Genomic DNA, 27,042 nt, shown 5'->3' on the forward strand with positions numbered 1-27,042 from the left:
TTGGACTGGTGTTACTTGTTTTCTAATTTGGGATCTGGAACTCATCTTCTGCAGCAGTACCTTGCTCACAATCTCAGCCTTAGAGGCAGGGGTTTGGGCTGGGCTTGACCTTCAAAGCCCAACGCTTGATCAATTATTGGTTGGCCGCCTAAAAAATGTGTAGTGTATGTAGAGCCGTCATTTTCTCTGCTTTTTAATTAAAAAAGAAAAGGTAAACACAGTAAAAAAAACAGACTCATTTTGTGAAGATGATTGCGGATTGGTCTTTGAATGAGGACAAAGTGTCGTAGTCGATGGGCGGTGGCGGTGAGGGTGACATTTCTCAATAAGCATCACTTGAATTTGACTTATTTCCAATACATTAATACCGATGATATGGTTATCAAGTGGCGTGCCTTTATATCATCAAATTTCCACCAATTTTTCTAGTTTCTTCTGGCCTTCAAACTCTCTTCTACAAATTACATCTTCAATCAAAATCTTGACGTACAAACCTTGCCAATTTGGTAGGGAAATTCCAACATCTTATCATTAAGCAAAGAATTTAGAAATTTGACTAGAAGGCGTGATATATGATTGAATATATATACGTCATTTCAATATTGTTGGGTTGGAAAAACTGAGAGGGGGAGAGAGAAATTAGTTCAATTAGATTAGATTTTTCAAAGAATGGGTGGGATGTATCCAACCATATTGAATTGAATTTGCAGATACAGACCCCGTAGCAATATAGCATCCCCGTTTCATTTCAACATCCATGAGATGTGGAATTTGTGTCCAAAATCAAATCAAATGTGAACATGGAAAAGAAAGAGACTAACTTGTGTCCAAAACCAAATCAAATGTGAACATAGAAAAGAAAGAGACTTTGAGTTGATATAAACATAGGACACAGACAGGCTCCAACTCTCGTTCATACAAGCTAGAGACTTCCTAAACCCTACAACCTAGAATGATCTGGATGGAATCAGAGTCAAAACTTCATTGAAGTCCATATCTAATCTTCACATATTTTTTCTCTACACCTAAATTTGACTTTTTCATCATTATGTAACTGCTCTCTCCCCCTCTCCTCTTAGTGGGTGCCTTAGAAATGTATTAATGGCATTCGTCACATTTTTCCTTTAAGTATCTTTGACTTTTTTTTTTTTTTTTTTTTTTCCGGTCACACCACGCGACCTTGCACAACCAAATGGAAATCATTTGCCATGTGCCTGCATTATTGATTCCTTTGACATTACACCCTTCTCTTAGGGTAATTTTCTAAGTCCTTCAAAAGTCAAACTGCCCTTGTCGTAGCCTTCACCTGCTTTCTCTTTCCCGCTCCCCATTCCTATTTGAGGTCCTGTTTTCCATAGCCTAAAACCTATTTCTTTGGAAATTTCAAGTGATATTTCGTGATTGATTCAGCCCTATATCATCGGATATAACTTATAAAAGAATGGAAAGAAAGATTTATCCTTAAATTTTACCTTGTTGAAAACCCAAATTGTAAATTTTAACCCGTCATTTTTTTTTATTTCATTTGGACAAAAATACTTTAATTTTTTTTGTAAAATAACTATTTTAAAAAAAAAAACTTATGTAAATATTTTTTCAATAATAAAATATATTTATATAAAAATAAGTTATTTTTTAAATAAAAATATAAGAAGGGTTAGATTCACAAATTTAAGATTATTTTATTTATTTTAACTGATTAATTCTAAGTTTCATATATATATATAAATGTGCTTTAATCACAACTGGAGTGCAGCAAAGTTCTTTGACTATGTAAGAAGTTCAAAATTAAGGTCGTCTTAAATGGGAGTCGGGACAAACATGCATGAGTTCACGTGTGACTCACGAGTGAAAATTTGGCTGATCCTTAAATTATATTCAATTCAACCACCTACTACTCAACTCACTGCTACGTAAAATACAAACTCTTCTCTCCCTTATCAAGCTCTTTTTTTTAATAAAAAAAAGAAAAAGAAATCTTTAATTTGTATGTGACATCTGATTAAAAATAGGGTTATTTTATTAAAAGAGTCTCTTAAAACCTAAATTTTGAAATTTAACCTCCCATTCTTTTTTGGCATTATTTGGACAAAAATATCATCATTATTTTCTTGTAAAAATAATCATTTCTTTTAAAACATACATGTAAATACTTAATATTGAAAAAGACATTTATGTTAAAAATGGATTACTTTTTTAGAAAAAACATGGGAAGGGTTAGATTTCTAATTTTGGAGATTATTTCATCCTTTTAACTAAATATTTCTTTAAAATATGGAATTAGAGGCATACCGACCTGAGCCCAACAAGATCTCCTATGGGTCAGATTGGGCCAGGCCCACCTCTAGAGCAGCCCAAGGATACTAAACAATTACATAAATATTTCTAATTTCCATACCTGGGTAGGGGTCCAACCAACTAAATTGTGGACAAAATTTATAATCAATCTTAATTATTGATTCACTTACTCTTCAATATCACATTATAATTTTTAATGGGGATCATATATTATAATAATACCATACTTTATCAAATCTAATGAGCTTAGGTATTGGCTATATATATATATATATATTTAAAAAAATAAAAAATAAAAAATAAAATTAAAATGGGGACTGCCCCTGTTTTATAATAATAAGAGGGGGAGGGGCACCCCAACCTTTTGCTAGATTGGAGCATGCAAATATTAAAATGTGACAATTTTGCCCCTTACCTGATGAAACAGAGGAACGGGCAGGAAGGGGTAATGGAGTGATTGAAGACAATTAGTTAGAAAAAGTCAATTCCTAACGATATCTATCCACCATCCACCGACCACCGACCTACTCTACGGGCATGATAAATTATTTATTTATTTATTTGATGGGGAAATAAAAAAATAAAAAAAAAATCTCACAAACTGTGTGTGTTTTTATTCTGAAGGTCTCTCAACCATGACAGGTGACAAATTGCTTTTGTAAGGGCTTTGAATTCCACTTCAGTAGCCCACAAACGACACCACCCATTCACTCTTCACTCATCCCCCCATCCATATTTTATTGTTTTATGTGATGAGTTTTGCCGAACAGAGGGATCTCCAGATGCAAAGGGCAAAGCATCTACGTCTCCGAGCTGTTTTTCTACAAATGAGGAAACGACCCATTTAAGAAATTCCCTCTAATTTCTTAGAAGTGTTGAGAGGGGAGAGTCGGTGAATTTGGATTTATAGCTTTTTTGTATTGCGGAATATAGACGTGGGAGGCTACCCGGATGACAAGCTTCCAGTCCAGGTAGCATCAGAGCCTAAAGGGGCATGCCACAAGCTGGCGTGATTTGCAGTCGATAGATTGTGCTGGATATTCATTCTCTCTCTCTCTTTAAAAATTACCCTTAAAAGCTGGGTTTTTGACAAGTGGGTCGAGGAGGAGTGAGGAGAGAGGTTTTGGATATATAGAGGTTTAGGGTTTGAAAGGAGGGTGAGATGGAGGGAGGACAGGAGTGTTGTTCGAGCAGAGAGACGAGGAAGAGGGTGACGGGGCAAGGTGAGAAGCGGTACAAGGGGATAAGGATGAGGAAGTGGGGGAAGTGGGTGGCTGAGATTAGAGAACCCAACAAGAGGTCACGCATATGGCTGGGCTCCTACTCCACACCGGTGGCCGCTGCCCGTGCTTACGACACCGCCGTCTTTCACCTGAGAGGACCGTCGGCGAGGCTCAACTTCCCGGAGTACCTGGTGGGAGAAGGTGGGCTCCACGACACCTCCGCTGCGTCTATACGCAAAAAAGCTACGGAGGTGGGGGCGACAGTAGACGCTATAGAATGTGCCAGGACGGCTTCCAACCAATACAAATCCTGCGCCTTCTCTGAGAAACCCGACCTCAATAAAGAACCGGATCCTGAAAATTCGGATGTTGACGATGACCACCACTATCATCTCTGAGCAACCCTGTTTTTTTTTGCTAACATGCGCCGGGGAGACCACTGCTGAGTGCTGGCGGCCAAACAATAGGATGGGCCCTCTCTCTTTCTCTTACTTCTTTGTGTGAATTTTCTGTCCTTTCTTCTTCCTCCTTGCTTGGTTCTTTTTTTCTTTTCTTTTTTTCAAACGTTTCTTTGGATTTTTTAGGTAAGAAATTTTGGTGTTGTAAAAAAGGGTTAATGTTAATTACTTGGGTCCTTTTTTTTTTTTTTTTTTTGCATATACACAATTTTCCTTTCATGCTTTTAACAGTAATAATAATTTTAGGATTAGGGTTGTACATACATAGGCGCATAGATATAAGGGTTGTACACATGTACGCATGAGAGTGATATCGGATATACGAAGGGGAGGGGAGGCTGTGGAAAAAGAGAGGAGATACAAAGTATGAGTGGGAAACTGAAATGCAAGGGGTGTATGGTTGTGGGGGGCAGAGCAGAGGTGCATGGCCTACATGACAGGATGGGGGAGTTAGGTATTTTCTGGTTCTCTACAGTGTATTGCAGATGACCAGCTTTGGAGAGTGACAGCACCAGCTAGTGGATGACAATCACCATTGATGACGATGGCGATGGCCCCTCCTGTGCCCACATCGCCTCTTTTGTTTTCCATTTTCCCCACCTTTCTTTTTCTGCTCTTCCTTTTACCTTTTTCCACTCATTCAACACTCAGCAGTGAAAACCTCCATCATCTCCCAGAAACAGGAGGATTGAAGATTCATTTTCAATTTTACTTTCAACTTCTTACACATAAATAAATAAATAAAATAATAAGTGAGCAGGGCAGGGCAGAGCTGGAATGGTGACAACTCCAATTGAAGTTTCCCCTGAATCCTGATGTGTTGCTTTTGATGAATGATTTTAACTTCAGGTTACTGATTATTAAATATGAGACGCTAATAATTTTATTCCGGGTTGTTGAGCCATTAACGGTGGACTATAGGGGTTGAAGGACTGCAAATATATCTCTCTTTGAAGCTGAGGAAGAACTTGCAAGAATTATACAAACGTAAGCCAAAATTGTACATATCAATCAGTGGAGATTCTTGGACTCTTCGGTGGCATAAGGATAACAACAGCCAGTTGCGACAAATGCAAAGCCCACTTGCAAAAGTTTGTTTGCCTCAAAATCCTTCAACAGCTCGCTTTATTTGAAGTGCGGCTCTCACAACATTTCCCCTAGTGATAATCCCAACCTTTAAAGTAGAAATATCAATAAATAACAGTCAGTGAGAAATGTTGGGAAAAAAATGGGCATCAAACAAAAAAAGGAAAGGATTAATGTTTCTTACCAGCTTCCCATCACTGTCCACAACTGGAAGTCGGCGATACTTTGTCTCGAGCAATAATCTGACATTAAAACAAGTTCAACGTTCTAAACATGCTACTTCAAACCCTGGCATAAGAATCTTAGCTAAATAAGATAAGGGTAAAGGATAAAGAACCTAGCAGCATCCTCCAGATTGGTGGTTTCACGGACAACAACTGGGGCTGGCGTCATCAAATCACCGACCACTTTTCCGTTGGTCTTACTTAGCAACTTCTGCAGCTCATTGAATGTCTGCAATGTTTAATAAAAATTTGAGATTCCAGTTCTGGATTGGACATTTTACAGATGTCACAAATGCTACACAACCCAAGTTATTTTGCCTTTCCAATCTACAGGGTCTGATTGTGTTAACGCACTTCACAGAAAAGGAAAAAGTCAAATAGTTCATATCATTTGATTAGGTTCTTGTAGACCACAAAAAGTTACCGAATAAGAGCATTCCATACTGATGGCGTTTGAAAATGATAGAATAGAATCAGTCACTTTGTGATTTGGATAAGCATCACTTTACACTAGTCTTTATAACAAATCCTACGGATGAAGTGGTTCAATTCCAACCAAATAGAGTGCAGATAGTGACATTATAATAGTAACTTAGGCACATAAAATCCTTCAAAATGAAGTAGTGACACAGTGACTGAAGCATGTAAAAGCCTCCACCAATATCATAAAGAAATATCTTGGTGTAAAAATACCATAAAAAGGCATCTTGGTATAAAAGTGAAGTTTTGATGGTTTCAAAAACCTTAGCCAAAATTGTTATTCAATCAAGTAAACATTTACCATAGGAAACTATTCAAGAAGAGAGATGCTTTATCTTACTTTCCAGGTGCTGTCAACTTCAGGAAACATGATAGTATCAGTTAGTCCACCGCCTGATCCAAATATCAGAACATCCACAGCAGTCAGGAATAACTGACCAGCACAAAAAAATTTGCATTTTTATTTAAGACTTCACAACAGCCTAGGGTAGATGGAAAAAAAATATTGGAATGTATATAATGCAAAATCAATTCATCAATTGCATTACAAATCAAGAAAGCACAGGAAAGAATTGTATTGAATCTTCCCCAAAGGAAAGACGTGCATATGAGATTTTTGTCTAACAGCCATGGCAAATTGAACAATATTCTTCATTCACAACTGAATGACGTAAGGCAATTTTAAAACGATTACAGGCAGGCTTTTAATATGGACAACACAACACAAATTGTGAGTACTTCAAATTTTACTTCACCAAAATGTGATTCCAAATTTACCCCTCCATAAAGGTTCCAAATACAGAAGAGACTGAAAGGCCACCCTGATAAAAGGAATTCCCATGAAATTTTCTAGGGGTATTGGAGGACTTTCTAGCTGAAAGCTTACACTCTTCATCTGCCTTTCTAAAGATCCATGCAAAACTAAGGATTTGCCACTTATATCTTCTGGCACATGCTTGAGTTGGGGTAATTCTGGTATGACCATAATTTAACCAATCATAGACAATTTTTTTAATATGGACACCTGACAAATTGTGACTTGAATTTTACCCTCCTAAATGGGATCAAAAAACATAATAGACCAGGGTGCAACTCGGGCAAGTCAACCCAACCCTGCCTGAACCCAAAACAACCTTTGGGAGGCCACATACAAAAGAATTCTTTGATTGGGTTAGGCTTATTTGATACACACGCATAATCAAAAGCAAAACTCTCTCAACCTCTCAGCTATCCCGAACCCTCTCAAATCTCAACACCCTTTTTTGCACCCTCTTCCCCTTTTTCAAACACCCCCCCAACCCCCACCCACCCCCACAAAAAAAATCTCATTTTCACCCACCCCATCTATCTTCTTTAATAGAGCTTTCTTGTACTCTTATCTCCCTCTCAACTGCTTCCGTTCTCCTCTCTTTGGTTTGGGCCAATGTCCTCCCACCTTCTCCTCCTCCCTCTTAGCTGTTTGTCACCCTCCTCTCTTGTACCAAATCAATCTTCTTGCCACTTCACAGATGATGGGCAGGTCCTCTTCTCATCCTCAATGGAAAATTTCAGCATTAAGAATAAATTCTTTCTCCTAATCTTTACTCTCTTTTTAACACAATCTCTTGCATGCTCTCCTTGGTTGCAAAGGAAAAGTTTGGGAAAAGCAATGAGAATAAAATTTTGAATTAAGTAAAGAAAAGATCTCATCCAGCCTGCTCAACTTGTGCAACCCTGCCATCTCTAGCTAACTTGAACTGAACCTCAGCTTAAAAGCATGAGTTTAGGTTGGAGGTTGGCTTCAGGTTGAGGGTTTTTTTTTTTGGTTGATTACCAAACAACCCAACCTATCAAGTTATAACCCTGTAATAGACCAAAACCCACATTGATAAAGGAGTTCCCATGAAATTTCCTAACATGTAAGCTGAATTTCTGGCTAAAATTGAACCTCCCTCCTCGACTGCATTTTCTAGAGATCCATGCAAAACATACTGCCCTTCCTCCAATATAACAAAATTCTGAACTTCTTATCTCCTAGCAATGCAGATTGTCCACAATCCATTCCCTTGGAAAATTTTGAGCATGGTTTGATTACCAACCCAACCCAAAACACCGAGTTGCAATCTTGTAATATACCAAAAGGCTATATTAGTAAAAAAGTTCCAATAAAATTTTCTGAGGTATTAGCTGAATATCTGTCTAAAAGGCAAGCCTACTCATCTGGATTTCTAGAGATTCATGCAACAAAAAAAAATGCCTATCCCCCAATACAATAAAATTTTGAACTTCTTATTATTTCCATAGCACTGCAATGTCCTGAACCTATTCTGTCTTATCACCAGAAAAGTGAAACCGTCACCTATATTTGTCAAGGTTTACAATTACTAACCTGATTTGATGAATGCTTTCAGCAATCTGTAAATTAAAATTAATTCAACAAATTGCTATAACCAAGTAAAAGGAAATTATGAAAACTTCTCTACAACAACATGGAATGACAAGATCAGGTTTTGCTTTATAGTTTTGACTTACCTGATATGGAGTCCAGTGCTAACAAGTCATAATCTGAAACGAGACCAACCTGAAGCAACAGAGTAACATTTGAAGACATATAAAATGATATAATTCTCCTTGCATGCTTTAGGCCCAATCATAGAAATAAATTTAAAATCTAAATTGAACACCCATACAGAAGCAAGTCAGGGATGATATTTGACTGCAAAAGTAAGGAGTCTAACTATTGATATAACAACATTGAAAAGCTGAAGCAAAAACCAAAAAGTTGTGAAAAAGGATAGCTGCAAATCGGTAATTATGTAGACAGCATATTTGTGCTATTAAACTGAAAAATATGTTCTTGCACCTGAGTCTAATAATATTCACAAATTTCAAGTTTAGTAAGACTACTTAAATTGATTGGTAGGGAGGAAAAAATGAATCTTGAAGAAAAGGATATCATGCTTCATTTCTGGCCTCATAGGTACCAGTCCACAAGTGGCTCTCTCTCATGATCATTTTTCCATAGCTTTCATAACCTTTGATGAATTAACTCTCCACTTTTGGAGTGAATTGACTTACCAATACAATTTTGAAAGTGCTTCCACATACTGACTAAAACCTGATCCATATTAATAACTAGAACCTTATCTAAATTAATACTGTGCTCTCATTTACCTGAGTTCAACCAAAAAATGAGTTTAGATCTTTATATAACCAATATTGGTTTGGGCTTAAATCATCTAAAATTTCCAAAAAGCTACTCCAGAATCAAGCGTTAGTCCCTCTCCCCCCAACCACCCCCCCCCCACCCCACCCCCGCCAAAATCACGAGCAGGCTAAAGATATACCTATACTTGGCAATCCTGTATGCCTTGGGTTGTCCATTGAGCACCCTTTTTCTTCATTTATAAATTTAGTTCTGCTTTTATCTATCAATATATATATATATATATATACCTATACTTGGCAAACTCAGCATGAAAGTTTATTAATATGACAATCACAAACCAAACTAACTATAGGATAAACAATTATAACTCCTAAGCTCTTGCAAATTCCACACTTGATAAGCAATAATTGGGAACTAGAATTTGCAACATTATCAACTTCACTAGAAGTTTGGTTTTGAGATTTCTTGATTGGTCCACATATAGTGGACCAATTAATATGACAATCACAAACCAAACTAACTATGGGATAAACAATTATAACTCCTAGGCTCTTGAAAATTCCACTCCCAATAAGAGATAACTAAGAACTAGAATTTGCAACATTACTGACTTCAGTAGAAGTTTGATTTTAAAATTTCTTGATTGGGTTCCACTCATAGTGGCCAAAGTTACTCCAAGTTTTAAACCTTAGCTCCTCAAAACATATTTGTGTGTGTGTGTATATATATATATATATATTAGTTTTGCACCTTCACTAGCACCAAACATTCTACTTCTTCAAATCGATTTTTAGATGCAGTCCAAAGCATAAAGCAAAATGGACAACATGAGACATATAAAATGGTACTTGACTTGTGTTGTTTAGAATTCTCAATATAAGATTATTGCATATTGCTATTCAAGTAAACATGCCACTAATCTAACATCTCAAGCACAAATACATTGATCAACCCTGCTTCCCAGAAACAATAGAATTTTGTCTATCCCTTTCAATTCCTCCCAAATAAACAAAAAACATGTACATGATCCAATGCTTCGCTCAAACGAATCCTGTGACTGAAACATCAATAATGATGTCTCAAAATTCTACACCGTGATTCCTTATGAAAGTAACCACATGATTATAATAGAAAGATTATTTCATATTTCTGGATAAATGAAGAGTTTGATTTTATGTCATATTTTTAGGAAATTAGTGGGACTACTCCTTTTCCTAACCGCATGATTATAATTGAAAGATTATTTCATATTTCTGGATAAATGAAGAGTTTGATTTTGTGTCATATTTTTAGGAAATTAGTGGGACTACTCCTTTTCCTAACCGCATGATTATAATTGAAAGATTATTTCATATTTCTGGATAAATGAGGAGTTTGATTTAGTACCGTATTTTTAGGAAATTAGTGGGACTACTCCTTCTCCCAACAAGACAAAGGAATAGAGCAATAAGAACCTACCAATTTCCAATCATCATCAATTACAGGAAAACCAGTGATTCTGTTCTCCACGAGAATCTCCAATGCTGCGGCCACAAAGGCAGACGAATTAGACAAAGGTAGACTTGTAAAGCAGTTCCAGAATTCATCAAAGCATCTGAAATACCTTCCTCTACAGTAGTCGTAGCCTTCACCACATGTAAATCTTCTTTCCTAGTCATAAAATCACCAACTGTGTACACTCCATTTTTTGACTGAAACCAAAAAATTCAAACATTGAAATTCTTTACCAGTGAGCACAATTAACAACAAATACCGACAGATGCTAAAAAAAACACTAAAAAGGAATACTTCAAAAATATAAAATAAGATAAAATAAAAGATATCCGTGCCGTGGCCGTACAATTCCATGGTGTGTAGTGTGTTCAATTCGGGTAAACACATGCTAAACGAAGCGGATAAGGTAAGATAACATACCGGTACTGAATTGGCCATCAAGGTGCCGGCGGCGGCCAGCGCGGGGGACCTGCGAATCCCTGAAATACGCTCGGACCGAGAACCGACGGTGGAACCCACTGGAGGTTTCCGCCCAGGCTGAAACAGGAGTGTGCACGGCATCTGATGAGGAAATGAGGCGGAGCCGGAGCCGAATGCGGAGGCGAAAGCGGGACGGATGCCAACGACGGCGAGAGTTTCCGGCAGAAGAATCGCGTCCATTTTAGGGTTTCTTGGCGCGGTTGACGATAGGAGACAACTGTTATTCAGCGCGAAGCGTGGCTTCAGCGGAGAACGCAGAAGCCGAAACGAAAATGAGGGTTAGCTCCTACCTTCAGATTTATATAAATAAAAAAATAAATAAAACGGTGGTGAACGGTGAATGTCTGTAGTGATTAAAACTAGGCAAGTCTCTCAGCTGCCCGTAGCAATTTGCTCCACTTCACCTCTACGCTTGATACACGTGGTCGCGGGTCTATTGCCACGTCACCACCCTCTTCTCATTTTTACATTAATTTAATAGTTACTAAAATAGTAATTATTGGATCACGGATTAAATATAGTTTTTATAATGCTCTGGGTTTAGTTAGGGGCGTCGCTTTTTGGCTCCATGCGATTACTTCCATATGCGGGGTGCATCCAAATTTTATTTTGAGTGCATCCACGTCACCAAACAAAACTTTCATCGGAATGAATTAATCGATGAGATGGAAAATAGATATTTTCAAGGATACATATATATATATATATATATATATATATATATATATATATATATATTGTCCAATTTTTTATTTTTTATTTTTTTAAAAAAAACTCTCTCTAGCTCCTTGCTTTCCTTTATGACTCCTAAGACAGTGCTATGACATGCTTCTTTTTTACGGTGATAAATCTCAATTTAGAAAACTACATAGTGATAAATTTGTGAGAGAAGGGAAACAAACACGTCTTTTAAATTTTTTTATCGTCGTCACAATAAAGACAAATTGTTTTCAATAAAAAGCCAAAAGAACAAACCCACCTAAATTTTAAAATTAAAAAAATTTGGCATGGGATCCAATCAATGACAATTCGAGAACATCACGGCACCTACACAAAAAAAACGTGAAGTTGAGTAGTAGCCTCTTACCAAATGTAATGAAACTATAGAAAGAAAACGATCCAAGGATATTTCCACTTCCTACCAATGTATATTGAAGAGATATCTTTTGATGGAATAGTTTTGCAACTTGTAGCATTTTGAGAAATTTTAAACTCCTATAAAGCTATTCTCAAATATTATAATTTGTATCTACAGTGAAGCAATTATACATCACATCAATTTGAATACTATATGGAAAATTAAATCTTGTAATTTTAATGAATCTCCGATGGAACTTTGATTTTGACGTACTTTGCAATGAAGTCATTAGACTATGGATTGTACTTCTTGTTATTATTTAACAAATTTTTATGTGAATTATCACTTTTACCACTCATTTCATTTTTGCATTTGTGATTTGGTATTTGGTGGTCTATCTTAGAAACCCTGAGCCTCCAAAGTCATGTTCATATGAAGTGGATGAACGAATAAACACTTGACTCATCCCTTACATTAAAAATTCCAATATTAATATCAACTATAATAATAAATTGCTTTTCATTATTCTCATTTACAAAATGAAGAAGGTCAAACATTGGAATATGCGATTTCAATTGTGATATTAATGTTGCAGGCACAAACATTTTTTGGGCATAAAGAAAAACATTATGTTGTTTCAATATTGTTTAAAATGTTTGAATCTCTTTATTAGTCATTTGTTAGGCCATGAGAAAAAAAAAAAGACAATTGGGATTGTACAACGGATGAGTGCTTATCACATACCATCATTGTGAAATGGATTATAGTAAGAATAAAATGTTACAATCTTGGTATTGAGCCTTGACATCATTAATTTACTTCATTTCTTTGCATGACATATGTGAGTGTGTTTATAGTAAGGAAGACATGTCTCATTTAGAAAATTATTTCTTAAGACTTCAATACATAAGTTGTTAAGGTCTCCGTGTTTGGAAAAAGGTTTGTTTTTACCTTATTTTATTCATGTGGACTCATATCAAGCACATGGATAGCTCATTTGACTAGCTTTTGAAGCAAACAAACGTAAATTTTCTATTGGCTTGTGATCGAAAGGCAGGAGGTTGTAGAAAACTTAATCCTATTCAACAATTTTTTTCGAGTCCTCCTCATGTGTTTATAATGGCATGTGGCATGTCATAAAAAGTTATTTAGTTCTACTATATGATGAGCATTAGGAAATCTTTGATGGTTTTTGGTTTGGACATTGTAGTTGTTGTTTGGGAGACTGGCCATGAAAACACGGATGGCATATTAATAGCATTGTCTACTCTGTCTACTGAGATATATCTCAATATCCTATATGAAGGTTTAGATGAAAGGAGCACATATCACCTCAATTCTTTGGTAAAGTTTAATACTTACTTCAATGCTTATGTCAAAATTTTAAAATCTTTTTGGTGTCTTTAATTTTTAGTGTCATCATGAGCATAACTTGCATCTTTCAATTCCAACATGTTGTCTTTGTTTTATATTTTTCTTGTTTTATCTTAATAAGTGGTACTCCTTATTGGCTTTTATATGATAGATTAAGGCCTAAATGTTAGATAACATATCATTGTCTTTGATGATCCACTAAACTTCTAGTAGGTTATTCTTCTTGTAATACTATAGATATAAGGATGTGTAAATAACTCTCACTTTTGAATCTACACTATATACCAATGGATTGTGACTTATCTAAACATGATGCACTTCCGTGTATAAATGTTTTTTTTGACCATTTTGTACTAGTAAGTTTTCAACTTAGTTATAAGTCTAATTCTTGGAAAACTAAAAAAAAAACTTAAGTTTCTTGAAAATTCAAACTTCCAATTGTATTACCATGAAATTAATGTTGAACTTAAAAAATACCGTGTTTTTTCATGATTTGAAAAGATTTTAATTCTATTTGGTTAGAACATCATTAAACATATGAAATCCCATTTAATTACACCAAGTCTGAAAACCAATCAATTACTGGTGGCTCAGATATATACATATAGGTATTACTTTTAAGTAGAATTTTGGTAGTCAAATTTTTATTTTTTTATTTTTCTACCCAATCTTCTCTACAAATGAACTAACAGACTAATGAAACTAATATCATAATATTTATTTTGGCCAATATTAAATTATATATGTATTAAGTTTTGTTTACAATATTACTTAGTGTTAGAAAAATTAGGTTAATCCAACTTATGGTAATCACCCTTGAGGAGGGGTGAATAGGGTGATGGTATATTTTTGCAAATTTAAACTATGTGAATGTAAGAGACAAATATATGCAAGTGTATAATAAAATAATATAAAGACAATTGTATATAAAGTAAAAGAGTAGGAAAGAGAGAATGCAAATACGAGATTTTTTAGTGGTTCGACGCAACCCAGCCTACATCCATTTCCCTCTAACTTTAATCCCAAGCTTGAGGTCCCACTAATTCAAGACTTTCAAACCAAACCTTTAAGCAATACAATTGAGTTATGGTTCCAATCTACCATCTTGGACTTTTGTCTCTAAGCATCCTTTACAATCTTCAAGAGACACCTCACTCTTAAACAACCTCTCAAGTGATACCCCATACTTGAAAATCTTCATCTCAAAGATATACAAATAATTTATCTCACAAAATCCTAGTACAAAAACTTTAAGCTCAAATAATACAAGAAAATTAGGATTCAATGGTGCACTAAAAGTATGCAAGTTTTAAAACAATGGTGCACTAAAAAACACTATTCCAAGGTTCAAATATATTCAAGAAAGGTTTTGAGCTTTTTTATAGAGGAAAAAAAATCAAACTAGCCGTTGGGGGTTCGACTGGTTAACTAACCATTAGCATTTAATGTTTGGTAGGTGACCGTTAGACCTTGATCAGTTGAGGTGTGGGTTGACTGGTTCTTTATCCAGTTGAACAACTATTCTGGAAGAGAGAGAAAGTTTTTTGCATTCCTCGACCGGTTGAGTTGGCGGTCGACCGATTACTATTCACACCCTTGACCGGTTGAACTAGGGATCGACCTGCTCCTAGACCGGTTGAGCTGGCAATCGATCGGTTCCTCATCCGATTCGACCGGTTGAGTCGTTTTTGGCTCAATAACCAACTTTTTTTAACTTAAAACCTTTTAAACAAGTTTTAAAAACATTTGACATAAGGTTTTAGTTGAAAACATGAAATCATCTAATTTTAAAATATTTGAAACAAAATAACTCTTTGATGATTTTGATGCATAAGTAAAAAATGTAATGCATGAAATTCTAGTGCACCAACAACCTTACAAAGAGATCTTATGAAGCTTGAGTCTTGAAAAACACTTCTCTTTGAGGTGGTCTTTTTCGTCATGATTTTTCCTTGGCTTGATTTGTCTTTGTGATTGCTAATTTGGAAATTGTCTTACCTAATCACACTTGAAATATAATCATTAGTTCTAAACCTTATTTTGTTATCATAAAAACCGAGATTAACCAAACCTTGATTTCACACTTAGCATCCTTATTTAACTCGTAGGTTTATTTTTTTTTTGGGGAAAACTATCAATGCTTTGCATACCATTGTGATGTTGAAAAATGGATCATGCATCTTGATTATGAATTACAACTTTACATTTCTATATTTATCCGTCATTCTCCTTGTGTAATATGCGTTTAACATTTTTATAGGTCATTGGTTGTTGGGATGATATTATTATCCTATATAGAACAAGGAATTTACAACCTACGATTCTTCTCTTTGAAGATGAAATGTAGATATTTCAAGGAACTTGATAATTGTTCCACTACAAATCTAGTATTATTATTATTAGAGAGAGTGTTTGAGGAAGCAAATATGTATATTTTTTTTAGTCATTGAGGAAGAACATTGGATTGGAAGAGTTTGTTCCATTATAGGGGAAAAAAAAATATAGTTGTGGCCATTTTCCAAAGAAATTCTGTTGCGATTCCACTACAAGTTTGGTATTATTATTGTTAGAGACCGTGTTTGGAAGCAATAATTTTTTTTAGCTGCTAAGGAAGAACATCAAATATTTGGGTCATTCTTACCCAACAAACAACTAAGGCAAATGAAAAAATGACAAATTAGTGATCCAAACAAGTACTTAGGTCATTCCTATTAGAATTATATAGTTAAAATCTTTTAACTTGGTATGTTTGTAGGCCTTTGGGTAGAGACTCTTCCACACTAACAAGCATATTTTTCTTTTTGTTCTTTGATGGATCGAGTTGTTAAATTTCAAAATGATTTCTTCTTATTTGAGGAAGGAAAATAGTATCCTCATTGAGACTATGATGCTAGAGGATGAGTCAATGGGAAAGGAACTGAAAATCATTGACATAATTATTGTTGTAATTCCTTATCGTCTCTAACTCAAGATTTATTCCATTACATTAAGGATTGTAATTTCTAATTAGTTTTGATGTTTAATCCCTTTGTCGAGATTAGGGCGCCTAGTTCTTTTGCCACAACGACACTAAAGTGTAGGAGCCAAAAAGATTATCTTATTATTTTATTACAACCCATATTTATAGGGCGTGTTAGGCATTATGTATCACAACAATTTGACAATTTGAGGATTACATGAGGAATTAAAATCCCTAATTTTAGAAAATATCTTACTAGACTTTGAGCTTTTCAACTTGTTTTTAGCAAAAACATTTTACTTTAGATTGTAACACTTATTTCATCTAAAAAATATCTTCATGTTTTTCTTTGAAAATAAAGCGAAAAATGTTGGGACCTTACTCTTTCGTGCCTATTTCCCTTAGGTATTCTTATAAAAAAAAGTGTGTTCGAACTATTGTTTGGGCAAACTTATTTGTAAATTAAGTCAAACTACATGATATATGACTTTTATGGAGAGAGTTTTCTCCTCCTTGGTTTGCCATTTTATACATAAACGAACATTTTATGCTAATTAATTTGTTTATATGTTCAAATATAATCTGTTTGAATTTAGCATGTTTAGAAAGAGTCGAATGTAATTTGTTTGTACATAGTTTATCTAGACATGGTATGCTTAGACACAACTTATTCAAACATAGTTTATCCAAACATAGGTTATCTATACATAGCCCGTCCAGATATAGTTTATTCAATTGCTTTTCTCGAGTAAAGTCTGTTGAAATAAAAGATGTGTTCATTCCACACTTTACCTAGTACATTTGGACCAACTATTTCCACCTTAACCATAGATGTTAAGGTAATCGAGTATGGGCCAAAATGACCTATATGGCCCAAAAATTATCCAAGTTACATGATTTATTATTAATATTTTTTTAAAATCAAATTATAACTATATTTTGAAAATGTGACTTTTGATTTTGTACTGCTAAAAACTGCATTTTGTAAATATTTAACTTTATACAAAATCAAAATTGAATTCAAAATGCAACTTTAATACAAAAATAGATACTCAAGTATAAAATCAAAAATCACAAAATATGAGTTGAGTACAAAAATCAGAATCATATTTTTTTAAAATTATGTGAATTAAATAGATCAAGAGAATAGTTAGATAAAAATAGTTTTTAAAAACAAATTTTAAAAAACATGGTCAAACTAATTTGTGTTTTCCTTTTATTTTTTAAAACTAATTAAAATAATTCATATTTGTTATTTAAAAATTGTTCTCTATTTCATTTTGGTTTTAAAAATAATTTTTAGAGAACAACAGCCAAACAACATTAAAAAATTTTAAAAACAAATTTTTATTTTTAAATCCCACAACAAAACGGATTTGGCGAAATTTCGGGAGAAATCACCGTGGCGATTTTCCTCAATATCTCACCTGGTCAATGCGGGTTAGCGGGTCAACGGGTCAAACGCGTTACAGTGAAGTCAAAGCTGCTATAGTCCCCTCAAAATGACCTTTCTTCTGTTGATGAGGGGAATCGAACCCCAAACCAACTACCATGCGGGCAAACTTACCCTTGTTAAATAATATGCACTAAACCTATATATAGTTAAACTTATTATATAAAGAAAATATTAAAAAAATATTTTAAAGAGCAAATTAATTATAATTATTTTATAATTAAATGTAAAATTTTCTTTTAATTACCAAAAATATAAAAATGATATAATTTTGTTTTTAATATCATTAATAATTAATTAAATATAAAAAAATTGTACATATATCATAATTTATTTTATATTATTTAATACAATTGAATTAAATAGATCATAATTTTAATATTAATATATATTTTAAAATTATACGTATTATAATCAAATATCATAATATTAGATGTAATTTAATAATAAATGTACATTTATAAAATTTATATTTTTATCGATACATATAATATTATTATCAAATATGATAAATCATATTATACATATATCAATTTATTTAATAAAACAACTTAAAAATATCATTATACTTTTAATTACATTTTTATAAAATTTTTTTTTATATTTTTATAAATTTTAATCAATTATATATATATATATATATATTTAAAATATCTAATCGATATATCCATAAAATCAAATACCACAACTTAAATCATATTTTGGCACCGGACTCACCCTCCTTTTATTATACTCTTTAAAAAGAATCAAAAAGTGACGCCAAAAAATATGCGTACGTGCTAAGGTGCTCTTGTCGCATTGTTCTCTCCTCGGGCACATCGCAACCGTTGTCAGATTTGAAACGTCTAAACATCCGACGGTGGAAATCCAATCCCCAAATTTCACTAGGGTTTTGTCACCACCTGTTCAAGGTATATAAGCCACCCATCACCACCTCAGTCGCTGCGGTGCCGTCAGTGCTGCCCACTTCCGGTCGTCTCTATCCCTCTTCTACCGTCGTCCTTACGTTCGGCGCTGATCTCCGATCAGTTATCACTTCATTTATCCCCATCTCCAAAATAAAAAAAAATCCCTAAAAAAGTTAGAAAAATCTCCCAAAATCCCCCCATTTTGATTTCTAGGGTTCCGTTTTAAGGGCCGAGTGAGATTACAAAAAGGGGAAGGAATCGCTGTGGAATTTGCAGAATGGCACAGGTTCAGGTCCAGGCACAGGCTCAGCCTCCAGTTTCTGCTGCAAATGGAGGGGCTAGCAATGGTGGTGGAAACCAGTTCGTGTCGACGTCGCTATACGTCGGTGACCTAGAATCAAACGTCACCGACTCGCATCTCTATGATTTGTTTGGTCAGCTGGGTCCGGTGGTGTCCGTTCGTGTCTGCAGGGACTTGAGTACCCGGCGGTCTCTTGGTTACGGTTATGTCAACTATGGCAACACCCAAGATGGTTAGTTGATTTTGTGTGAGCCTGGTTTTGGGTTTCAAGTTCATAGGTCTGACTGATTATTTGTGATTTCTTGATTTGAGGTACTATGTCATTGTTTGCTTTATTTTGTTAACAAAACTTTGTGGGGATAGTTTAGAATAATTGGTCTGTGTGTGCATTCTCTCTCTGGAGAGATGGGGATCTAGATTTGTCACGCCCACATCTAGAATGATTCTTCCTGCATCTGAACGCTTTGGGATTGTGGGTAGAGATTAGCATTATAAGTGGGTCGAGTGGCATTCTATCTATCATTTGTGAATGTGCATATTCGTTAGCCGTTGGTTAATTATTATGAATGTGATTAGTCAACGGGTAAGGTGAACAATGGGGAAGCGTTTAATGGGTTTTGAGTTATGGAATTTGATGAAGTTAGGATAGCTAATATCATGTGCAGCATGCATTCATCATGGTAACCTTGTTTTTCCCTATCACCATCAAGTCTGAGTTTGGCGTAAAATGTTGTATAGTCCATTGTCTATTGTACGGATAAAGTGGTTGATGAAGTAATTGAAATTCAAGGGGCTTCACCATCAAGTTCATATGTCCAACTGATTATTTGTGATCTCTTGATTTGAGATACAATGTCATTGCTTGCTTTATTTTGTTAACAGAACTTTGGGGGCATAGTTTGGAATAATTGATCTGTGTGTGCATTGACTCTCTGGAGAGATGGGGGATCAAGATTTTTCACACCCACATCTAGAATGATTCTTCCTGTATCTGAAAGCTTTGGGATTGTGGGTAGAGATTATCATTATAAATGGGTTGAGTGGCATTCTGTCTATTTATTGTGAATGTGCATATTTGTTAGCCCTTGGTTAATTATCATGGATGTAATTGAGTCAATGGGTAAGGTGAACAATGGGGAAGTTTAGTGGGTTTTGAGTTATGGAATTTGGTGAAATTAGGATAGCTAATATCATGTGCAGCATGCATTCATCATGGTAACCTTGTTTTTTCCTATCACCATCAAGTCTGAGTTTGGAGTAAAATGTTGTATAGTTCATTGTCTATTGTATGACTAAAGTGGTTGATGAAGTAATTGAAATTCAAGGGGCTTCACTGTAGAAAGTTAAATAAAACAAGTATTCATATGGGTTATTGTTCTTTTAAATGGGAGGAACAGCGAAATAAGCTTCTTCAAAATATTCATTTCATATAGCCGGTGACTCTAAAACTACAATCTGTTCTCCATATAAATGTAAGATTACTTTAATCCTCCATATAAACATAGATTTCCTTTAATTATGGTGGGATTTCCCATTCTTGCGGCTCCATTGTTTGTGTTAAGGAGATTTTTGATAATTCGTTGCCAGTTATAAACTAAAGTTACTTGCCTATAAAAAATTTGTGAAGTTAAGCCACTCGCTGGTCTTGAAATTTATGAATTAAAGTTATTTGTAAAGTGAGTTTGATGTTGTACTAAACTAAAAGAGTTGCTATTATACCAATTTGATGCAGCAGTAAGCTAGTCTCAACTTTGCAATTGGAAGATATGAGAAGTTACTTTGATCATTATGTACTGCTAGATCTTTCAGACAAACTTGGGAATAACCTCTTCCTAACTTAATTTCTAAGTTGGATGGGCATATGAACCCTAATGGTTTTAGAACTAGCAACCAGGCTGCATTGGTTTGGTATCCTATAAATTGAGAAAAGTTTGAACTAACAATTCAAAGTACCAAAAAATATATTCGATCAGAACTAGCACTTCTTATGCAGCTGCAAAGAGGCAAGAGAAGTAAAAATTCAACAGAGAATTCTAAATATGGTAATACTCTTAACAAGGACACTGTAAAGTATATAATATAAACTCCTCAACAAAGATTCAAACCTTAAAAAAACTTTATCCCTTGTATTATGTGTCCCATATCACCACCCTGGGTCCCCTCTCTTCTCCAGGGATAAAAAATTCCTAATGGCCACACAACACCATCGCCATCTCCACACCATAATCACCCATCAGAGTTCAACTATGTCTATCATTACCATGATGACCACTCCACCCACATCATTTACATCACCATATTGCCACATGATCTATTTATGATTCATGGTTTGAATTTGGAGTTCATTGCTGTTGTTTGCTTATATGATCTTTTAGTTTGGGTTCAATCCTTACCATTTGATAGTTAAAATTTTAGGTGTTTTTTTTGCTAAATTTATATTTGGTGAAGTCCTAACAAAAACACAAGTAATTCGCACTGTTTGCAAAATGACTTTTCCTTTTTTCGTTTTTAATTGGAAAATACCTTACATTGCCACACCTCTGCTCACAATGAACATGTGTATTTCTTTGTTGAAAGTGATTTTATACTTGTTACTTTCTTGCTTTGTATTTGAGACTGCTATTCTCTCTTTCCCTCCAATTTTTGTATATATGATTATTGGTAATGGCAGCTGCTCGGGCATTGGATATGTTGAACTTCACTCCTCTCAATGGGAAGCCAATTAGGATTATGTATTCTTTTCGAGATCCTAGTATTCGTAGAAGTGGGACCGCTAATATTTTTATCAAGGTACTATAATTTTGTTGTTGTTTCTTCTTTATGATTATGTACTTGGATTCTTGCCTCTGGTGGATAAAAAGATTTTCTTTAATTCTTTTTCCCTCTCCGACAGATTCTGATATTTAATTTCTTTCTTCTTTTGTTTTTTGTTTTATGTTTTTATTTTGTGTTGGAAGAATTTGGATAAGGCAATTGACAACAAAGCACTCTATGATACATTTTCTACATTTGGGGCTATTCTATCATGCAAGATAGCTACTGACGCATCTGGTCAGTCAAAAGGATATGGTTTTGTACAATTTGATAATGAGGAGTCTGCTAAAAATGCTACAGACAAGCTGAATGGCATGTTACTGAATGATAAACAAGTTTATGTTGGACCCTTTGTACGTAAACAGGAAAGGGAGTCTGCTACAAATAAGACAAAATTCAACAATGTCTATGTAAAGAATTTGCTAGAATCAACAACTGATGAAGATCTGAAGAATATATTTGGTGAATATGGACCGATTACTAGTGCTGTAGTGATGCAAGATGGAGATGGAAAATCTAAATGCTTTGGATTTGTGAACTTTGAGAATGCAGATGATGCTGCTCGATCTGTCGAGGCTCTCAATGGAAAGAAGTTTGATGATAAAGAGTGGTATGTTGGGAAAGCCCAGAAAAAAACTGAAAGAGAGGTTGAACTGAAAGGACGGTTTGAGCAGAGTTTGAAGGAGGCTGTAGACAAATTTCAAGGACTGAATTTATATGTAAAAAACCTAGATGATAGCATTGCTGATGATAAATTAAGGGAATTATTCTCAGAATTTGGGACTATTACTTCATGCAAGGTACATAAAATGTCCCATGTCCCTTGATTATGAATTCGTGTTGTGCTATCAGTTATTTGAATATAAGTGTTTGTTGGTAAACCTTATTCTTTTATTTTCTCCCTTGTGAGTATTCAACAGGTTATGCGTGACCCTAATGGTATTAGTAGAGGATCGGGTTTTGTTGCCTTCTCGACTGCAGAAGAAGCATCCCGAGCGGTAGGCTTCTACTTTCTGTACCTTTCTGTAAATATGTTCATATACTAAATTAACTTTTTCCTTTTTGGTAGCTTGCGGACATGAATGGTAAAATGGTTGCTAGCAAACCCCTTTATGTTGCACTTGCACAGCGGAAAGAAGATAGGAGAGCAAGGTTGCAGGTATTTATGTTAAATAATGAGAGCCTATTGTTGAACTGTCTCTTATTGGAAGTTACTAGGTTGCACTGGTGAAAAATCAAAGAGGAAATTGCCCTGTCCCCATGCAAAAAAGTAGAAATATAAAAACCTTTTCACTAAAAAAATCCTGGGATGTAACATTTGTATCAATAGACACCCACTTTTAGTTCCAAAATACACTGTGGTTTGTGGATAGAAAAGTTTCTTCATGGGGGTTGTGGATCTTTACTGAAATTTAATCACAAAGCATTTTATTGTAAGTGGTAGAAATTGTAGCTAACTATCCATGTTTTTCTTCCTTAAGTAGGAGTCTTATTATTTTTTTTTACAGGCACAATTTTCACAAATGCGTCCAGCTGCAATGGCACCTTCAGTAGGCCCTCGAATGTCCATGTATCCCCCTGGTGCTCCAGGTCTTGGACAACAACTATTCTATGGTCAAGGCCCCCCAGCTCTTATCCCTCCCCAAGTAATAGCTATTTTCTTGTCTGTTAATACCACTTTTTTCCAATTTCAGTTTTATGTGTATTTTTGTGTTGCAGAATTTTTTTGCTTTCAAGTTTTATGCGTATTGCATGATTTAAGCTTAGCAATTGGTATGGTTAATTTTTGTGTGTGGTATATAGGTTGATTAATTAGATATCCTCAAGGCCTGGGTATAATGATATGCATGTGCTTATTTGGATGATTATAAGAATTATCATTCATGGAGTTTAGAAGGTTTACACAGTAGCTTCTTTGTTGAAGAGGCACATATTTTGCACACAATCATCTTAAGTCATATTCAAATATCTACTAATTAATTGTGTCCCTATGCTCAATTCTAGTTGTTTGGGGCAGTGTAGGGCAATATAGTTTTATTATTTTACTTTTGGTACCAACTATCGCATGTAAGACAGCTATGGGGCAGACATGGAAAGGGGCATCATAAGCCCTACCCTCTACAAACATGGATGGATTTTAAACAAGCATGCCATCCACTATTAGAAAATCAAAGCTGCCAAAGTGGAACGATCATATATATGCATTCCTCACCACTTCGCGTTGTGTCCTCTTGATGTTTTTAATCAGGTAGGGAGAAGCCTTGGGGTGTTCCTTGAATTTTACTTTTAAGAAACCCCTATAGCTAAGTGTTGGTGGTTTCAACTTTTTGTGTAGTGCATGTGAATCCTATTCTCTCTCCCTCTCTCTGAATTCATGATTATTGCTTGAATGTTTATACATCCATTTCGCTACTTGTTTCATATCCTTGGAAAAATCATTAATCTGTGCCTAGATATACTTGAACATCAGTGCATATTCCAATTACCAACCTATATATTTTCTGAAGGATTGTGAAAAACTGAAGATGTAAGTGGTGGCTACTTCTTTCCTGTTGTTAGACCTTAATAGACAATTCTAGGAAGCTAATAACATGACTATAATACATGTCAGCCTGGATTTGGGTACCAGCACCAACTAGTTCCTGGGATGAGACCTGGTGCAGCTCCCATGCCAAATTTCTTTGTTCCTATGGTTCAGCCGGGTCAGCCAAATCAGCGGCCAGGAGGTCGTCGTTCTGGAACAGGGCCAGTGCAACAAACCCAGCAACCACTACCACTAATGCAGCAGCAGGTATGTTGTACTTGTATGTTTAGATGTTCTTTCATCTCATAATTTGGTTTGTCTCATTTATCCCCTTTTGTGTCTAAAACCCTCTCTTCTTAACATTACTTAGTCCTCTTCCCCTCCCAATTTTCCCTCAATTTTTCTTTGTTTGAGTCACAGATGCTACCCAGGGGACGTGTCTACCGTTATCCCCCTGGACGTAACATGGCTGATGTTCCCATTCCTGGTGTTCCTGGAGGCATGCTTTCTGCTCCTTATGACATGGCTGGAATGCCATTCCGTGATGCTGCAGTCTCACAACCTATGCCGATTGGGGCACTGGCTACTGCCCTTGCAAATGCACCACCTGATCAGCAGAGGACAGTAAGTTTATGACTTCTTCAGTATATTTTTAGAAATGCTTAGATATGACTGTTGTAACCTCATATAATGTGGTGTCTAATTGCTGGAATCTTCCTCTGGGGTGTTGCGTGCAGTTGTTGGGTGAGAATCTGTACCCACTTGTGGATCAGCTGGAACATGAAATGGCAGCTAAGGTGACAGGCATGCTACTAGAGATGGACCAGACTGAGGTTTTGCATTTGCTAGAATCACCGGAAGCTTTAAAAGCAAAAGTTGCTGAGGCTATGGAAGTTCTGAGGAATGTTGCTCAGCAACAGGCGAACAACCCAACGGATCGAATGGCCTCACTGTCGCTAAATGACACTCTTACTTCCTGAATTTGCTTGCAACAGTCGGGGCATGACCATTAGGATCATACTTTCTGGTGTGGCTTCCTAACTTCAAACGAAAGTTTTGGTGTGGCTTCTATTAAGTTTAATCTGAGTTGCTTTAAAGAGAGGAAGTTGATACTTGACTGAGATTTTTATTTATTTAATTTTTCTTTTAGGACTTGAAAAATTACTCGCCCTTGATGCCTGGTTTGTGTGCTTCTTTATTGTCTTCTCCATTTAAGTAATCCTATGAATGCTTGCTATATGTTTATCTATGTGGAATCTGTTGCTTGTCAAAATAGTATAGTATGTTTCTGTAGCTTCCATGTTAGTGATCGCTTGAGCTGCATTTGGCATGGGAGCTGATTTGATTTCAGCATTCCTTGTTCTCATCTCAATGCAGATCTGGAGTAGCAGTGGTGAATAGGATATTGCTAGAACAGGGTAGAGTCTCTGGCGCCTCTTCTCCCCATACAGAATGAGCCTTTCAGGCAAAGGAAAAATCTTCTTGGGTCTGGGCTCTGCTTTCTAAACCTCAATTAAAATCCATGCGAGGGCCATTAAGAGTTGGGGTTTGAGCGCAGAAAATGCTGCCACCATCTCAGCTAGTCGTACTTGAAAACTCTTTTGGGTCCAGGGAGGCTCAAATTCTTGGGCCGAGTCCTCGACCAGGTTCTGTGCCTCAAATGAAGAGGCGCTTTGAGTTGCGGTTGGACACTCTGTTGGTTATGGGCTTGCAGCAGTGGATTTAGATATACAACGAGCGGAGTTAGGGTTGTGGGCTTTGGACCAGATTCTGGGAAGTGGGATATTGTTAAGTTTGGGTTCTGGTCTCCGAAGAGATGCATAGAATAATTTAGCAAGAAGTTAGAATGGCTGCCGTCCTCCCATAAAGGAAGTTATGAGGACTGCATAATTAAGCAACAGTTGAGTTCTCTAATCAGATTAGTTGTTAGTTATGCCGTAGTTTTTGTGTCAAGGGCAATCAACTGAGTCGTACCAAGAGTTTCAATTACCCAAGTTAATTTTTTTTTAATTAAAAATAATCAATTGTCAACTTAATGAATAATCATAAGGTGACAAATGCTTGTTTATTGAAATTTTGAGTAATAGGGGACCCCATGCTTGAGATCCAGACAGACCCCCAAATCCCACCAAACGCAATTATGCTGTAGGCTAACTATTTGTTGATATTTTTGTTTATAGCCCTTGTAATTAAAAATAAATAAAAAATAAAAAAACCATACAAAGTTAAGCTGATTGCCTATAATTGGCTTAGGAAATTGGACCATCCCTCAATAAGCATATACCTTGGGTGCTGCAAAAGAGATGCTTATGCCAATGATTTAGAGTATACCTCTTGTACCGGCAAAGGTAAAGAGAGTTTAGTTCATATCAATTGCATTGTTCTTAACGGCAAGTTTCTAAAAGGAAGGCCATACACTGCTTGGGTACCCTTCCATTTTTTTCCCTTAATAAGGACTACACCCTCCAAATTCATTCAACATAAACAGTCCTGTACCTTCAAATTCTCTTGTGTACCATGCAGTATAGGGCAATTTAGGCTCTCACAGGTCCTTAACTAAAGGGGGAACCGGCCTGTTTATCATAGGTAATGGGCTGCTGCCATACCGTCCAATTTCCAAAGACAGAGATATGAAGCTATCTATCCTACTAACCAAACACCCACCTTAGTTTTATTTATACTCTAAAAGAAAAAGAAAAGAAAAAAAACTGTCAAATATGAAGGGAGTTGTAGCCTGTAG

The 27,042-nt window shown here is 35.6% G+C and overlaps 3 protein-coding genes across 3 annotated transcripts; 2 read left to right on the forward strand and 1 right to left on the reverse strand.

Annotated features, from left to right (window-relative positions):
• Positions 1-3,460: 3,460 nt before the first annotated feature.
• LOC100233129 (drought responsive element binding protein) lies at positions 3,461-4,167 on the forward strand. Its single transcript, NM_001281194.1, is given in 1 exon segment — positions 3,461-4,167. A coding segment is annotated over 1 exon segment (459 nt). The 3' UTR covers positions 3,920-4,167.
• A 736-nt stretch (positions 4,168-4,903) lies between these two features.
• LOC100257777 (CBS domain-containing protein CBSX1, chloroplastic) lies at positions 4,904-11,276 on the reverse strand. Its single transcript, XM_002283043.5, has 8 exons — positions 10,832-11,276; positions 10,521-10,608; positions 10,376-10,440; positions 8,281-8,329; positions 6,110-6,162; positions 5,403-5,518; positions 5,250-5,307; positions 4,904-5,153 (listed from the first exon to the last, which is right to left on the reverse strand). The coding sequence occupies exons 1-8, from the start codon at positions 11,069-11,071 to the stop codon at positions 5,082-5,084; spliced, it is 741 nt and encodes a 246-aa protein (XP_002283079.1). The 5' UTR covers positions 11,072-11,276; the 3' UTR covers positions 4,904-5,081.
• Positions 11,277-18,489: 7,213 nt separating this feature from the next.
• On the forward strand, positions 18,490-25,541 carry LOC100262903 (polyadenylate-binding protein 2). Its single transcript, XM_002283069.5, has 9 exons — positions 18,490-19,196; positions 21,636-21,754; positions 21,922-22,578; positions 22,699-22,776; positions 22,848-22,937; positions 23,287-23,424; positions 24,390-24,569; positions 24,723-24,926; positions 25,040-25,541. The coding sequence occupies exons 1-9, from the start codon at positions 18,941-18,943 to the stop codon at positions 25,280-25,282; spliced, it is 1,965 nt and encodes a 654-aa protein (XP_002283105.1). The 5' UTR covers positions 18,490-18,940; the 3' UTR covers positions 25,283-25,541.
• The last annotated feature ends 1,501 nt before the right edge of the window (positions 25,542-27,042 follow it).

Source organism: Vitis vinifera, chromosome 7 (genome assembly GCF_030704535.1).
Source record: "Vitis vinifera cultivar Pinot Noir 40024 chromosome 7, ASM3070453v1".
Lineage (NCBI taxonomy): Eukaryota > Viridiplantae > Streptophyta > Magnoliopsida > Vitales > Vitaceae > Vitis > Vitis vinifera.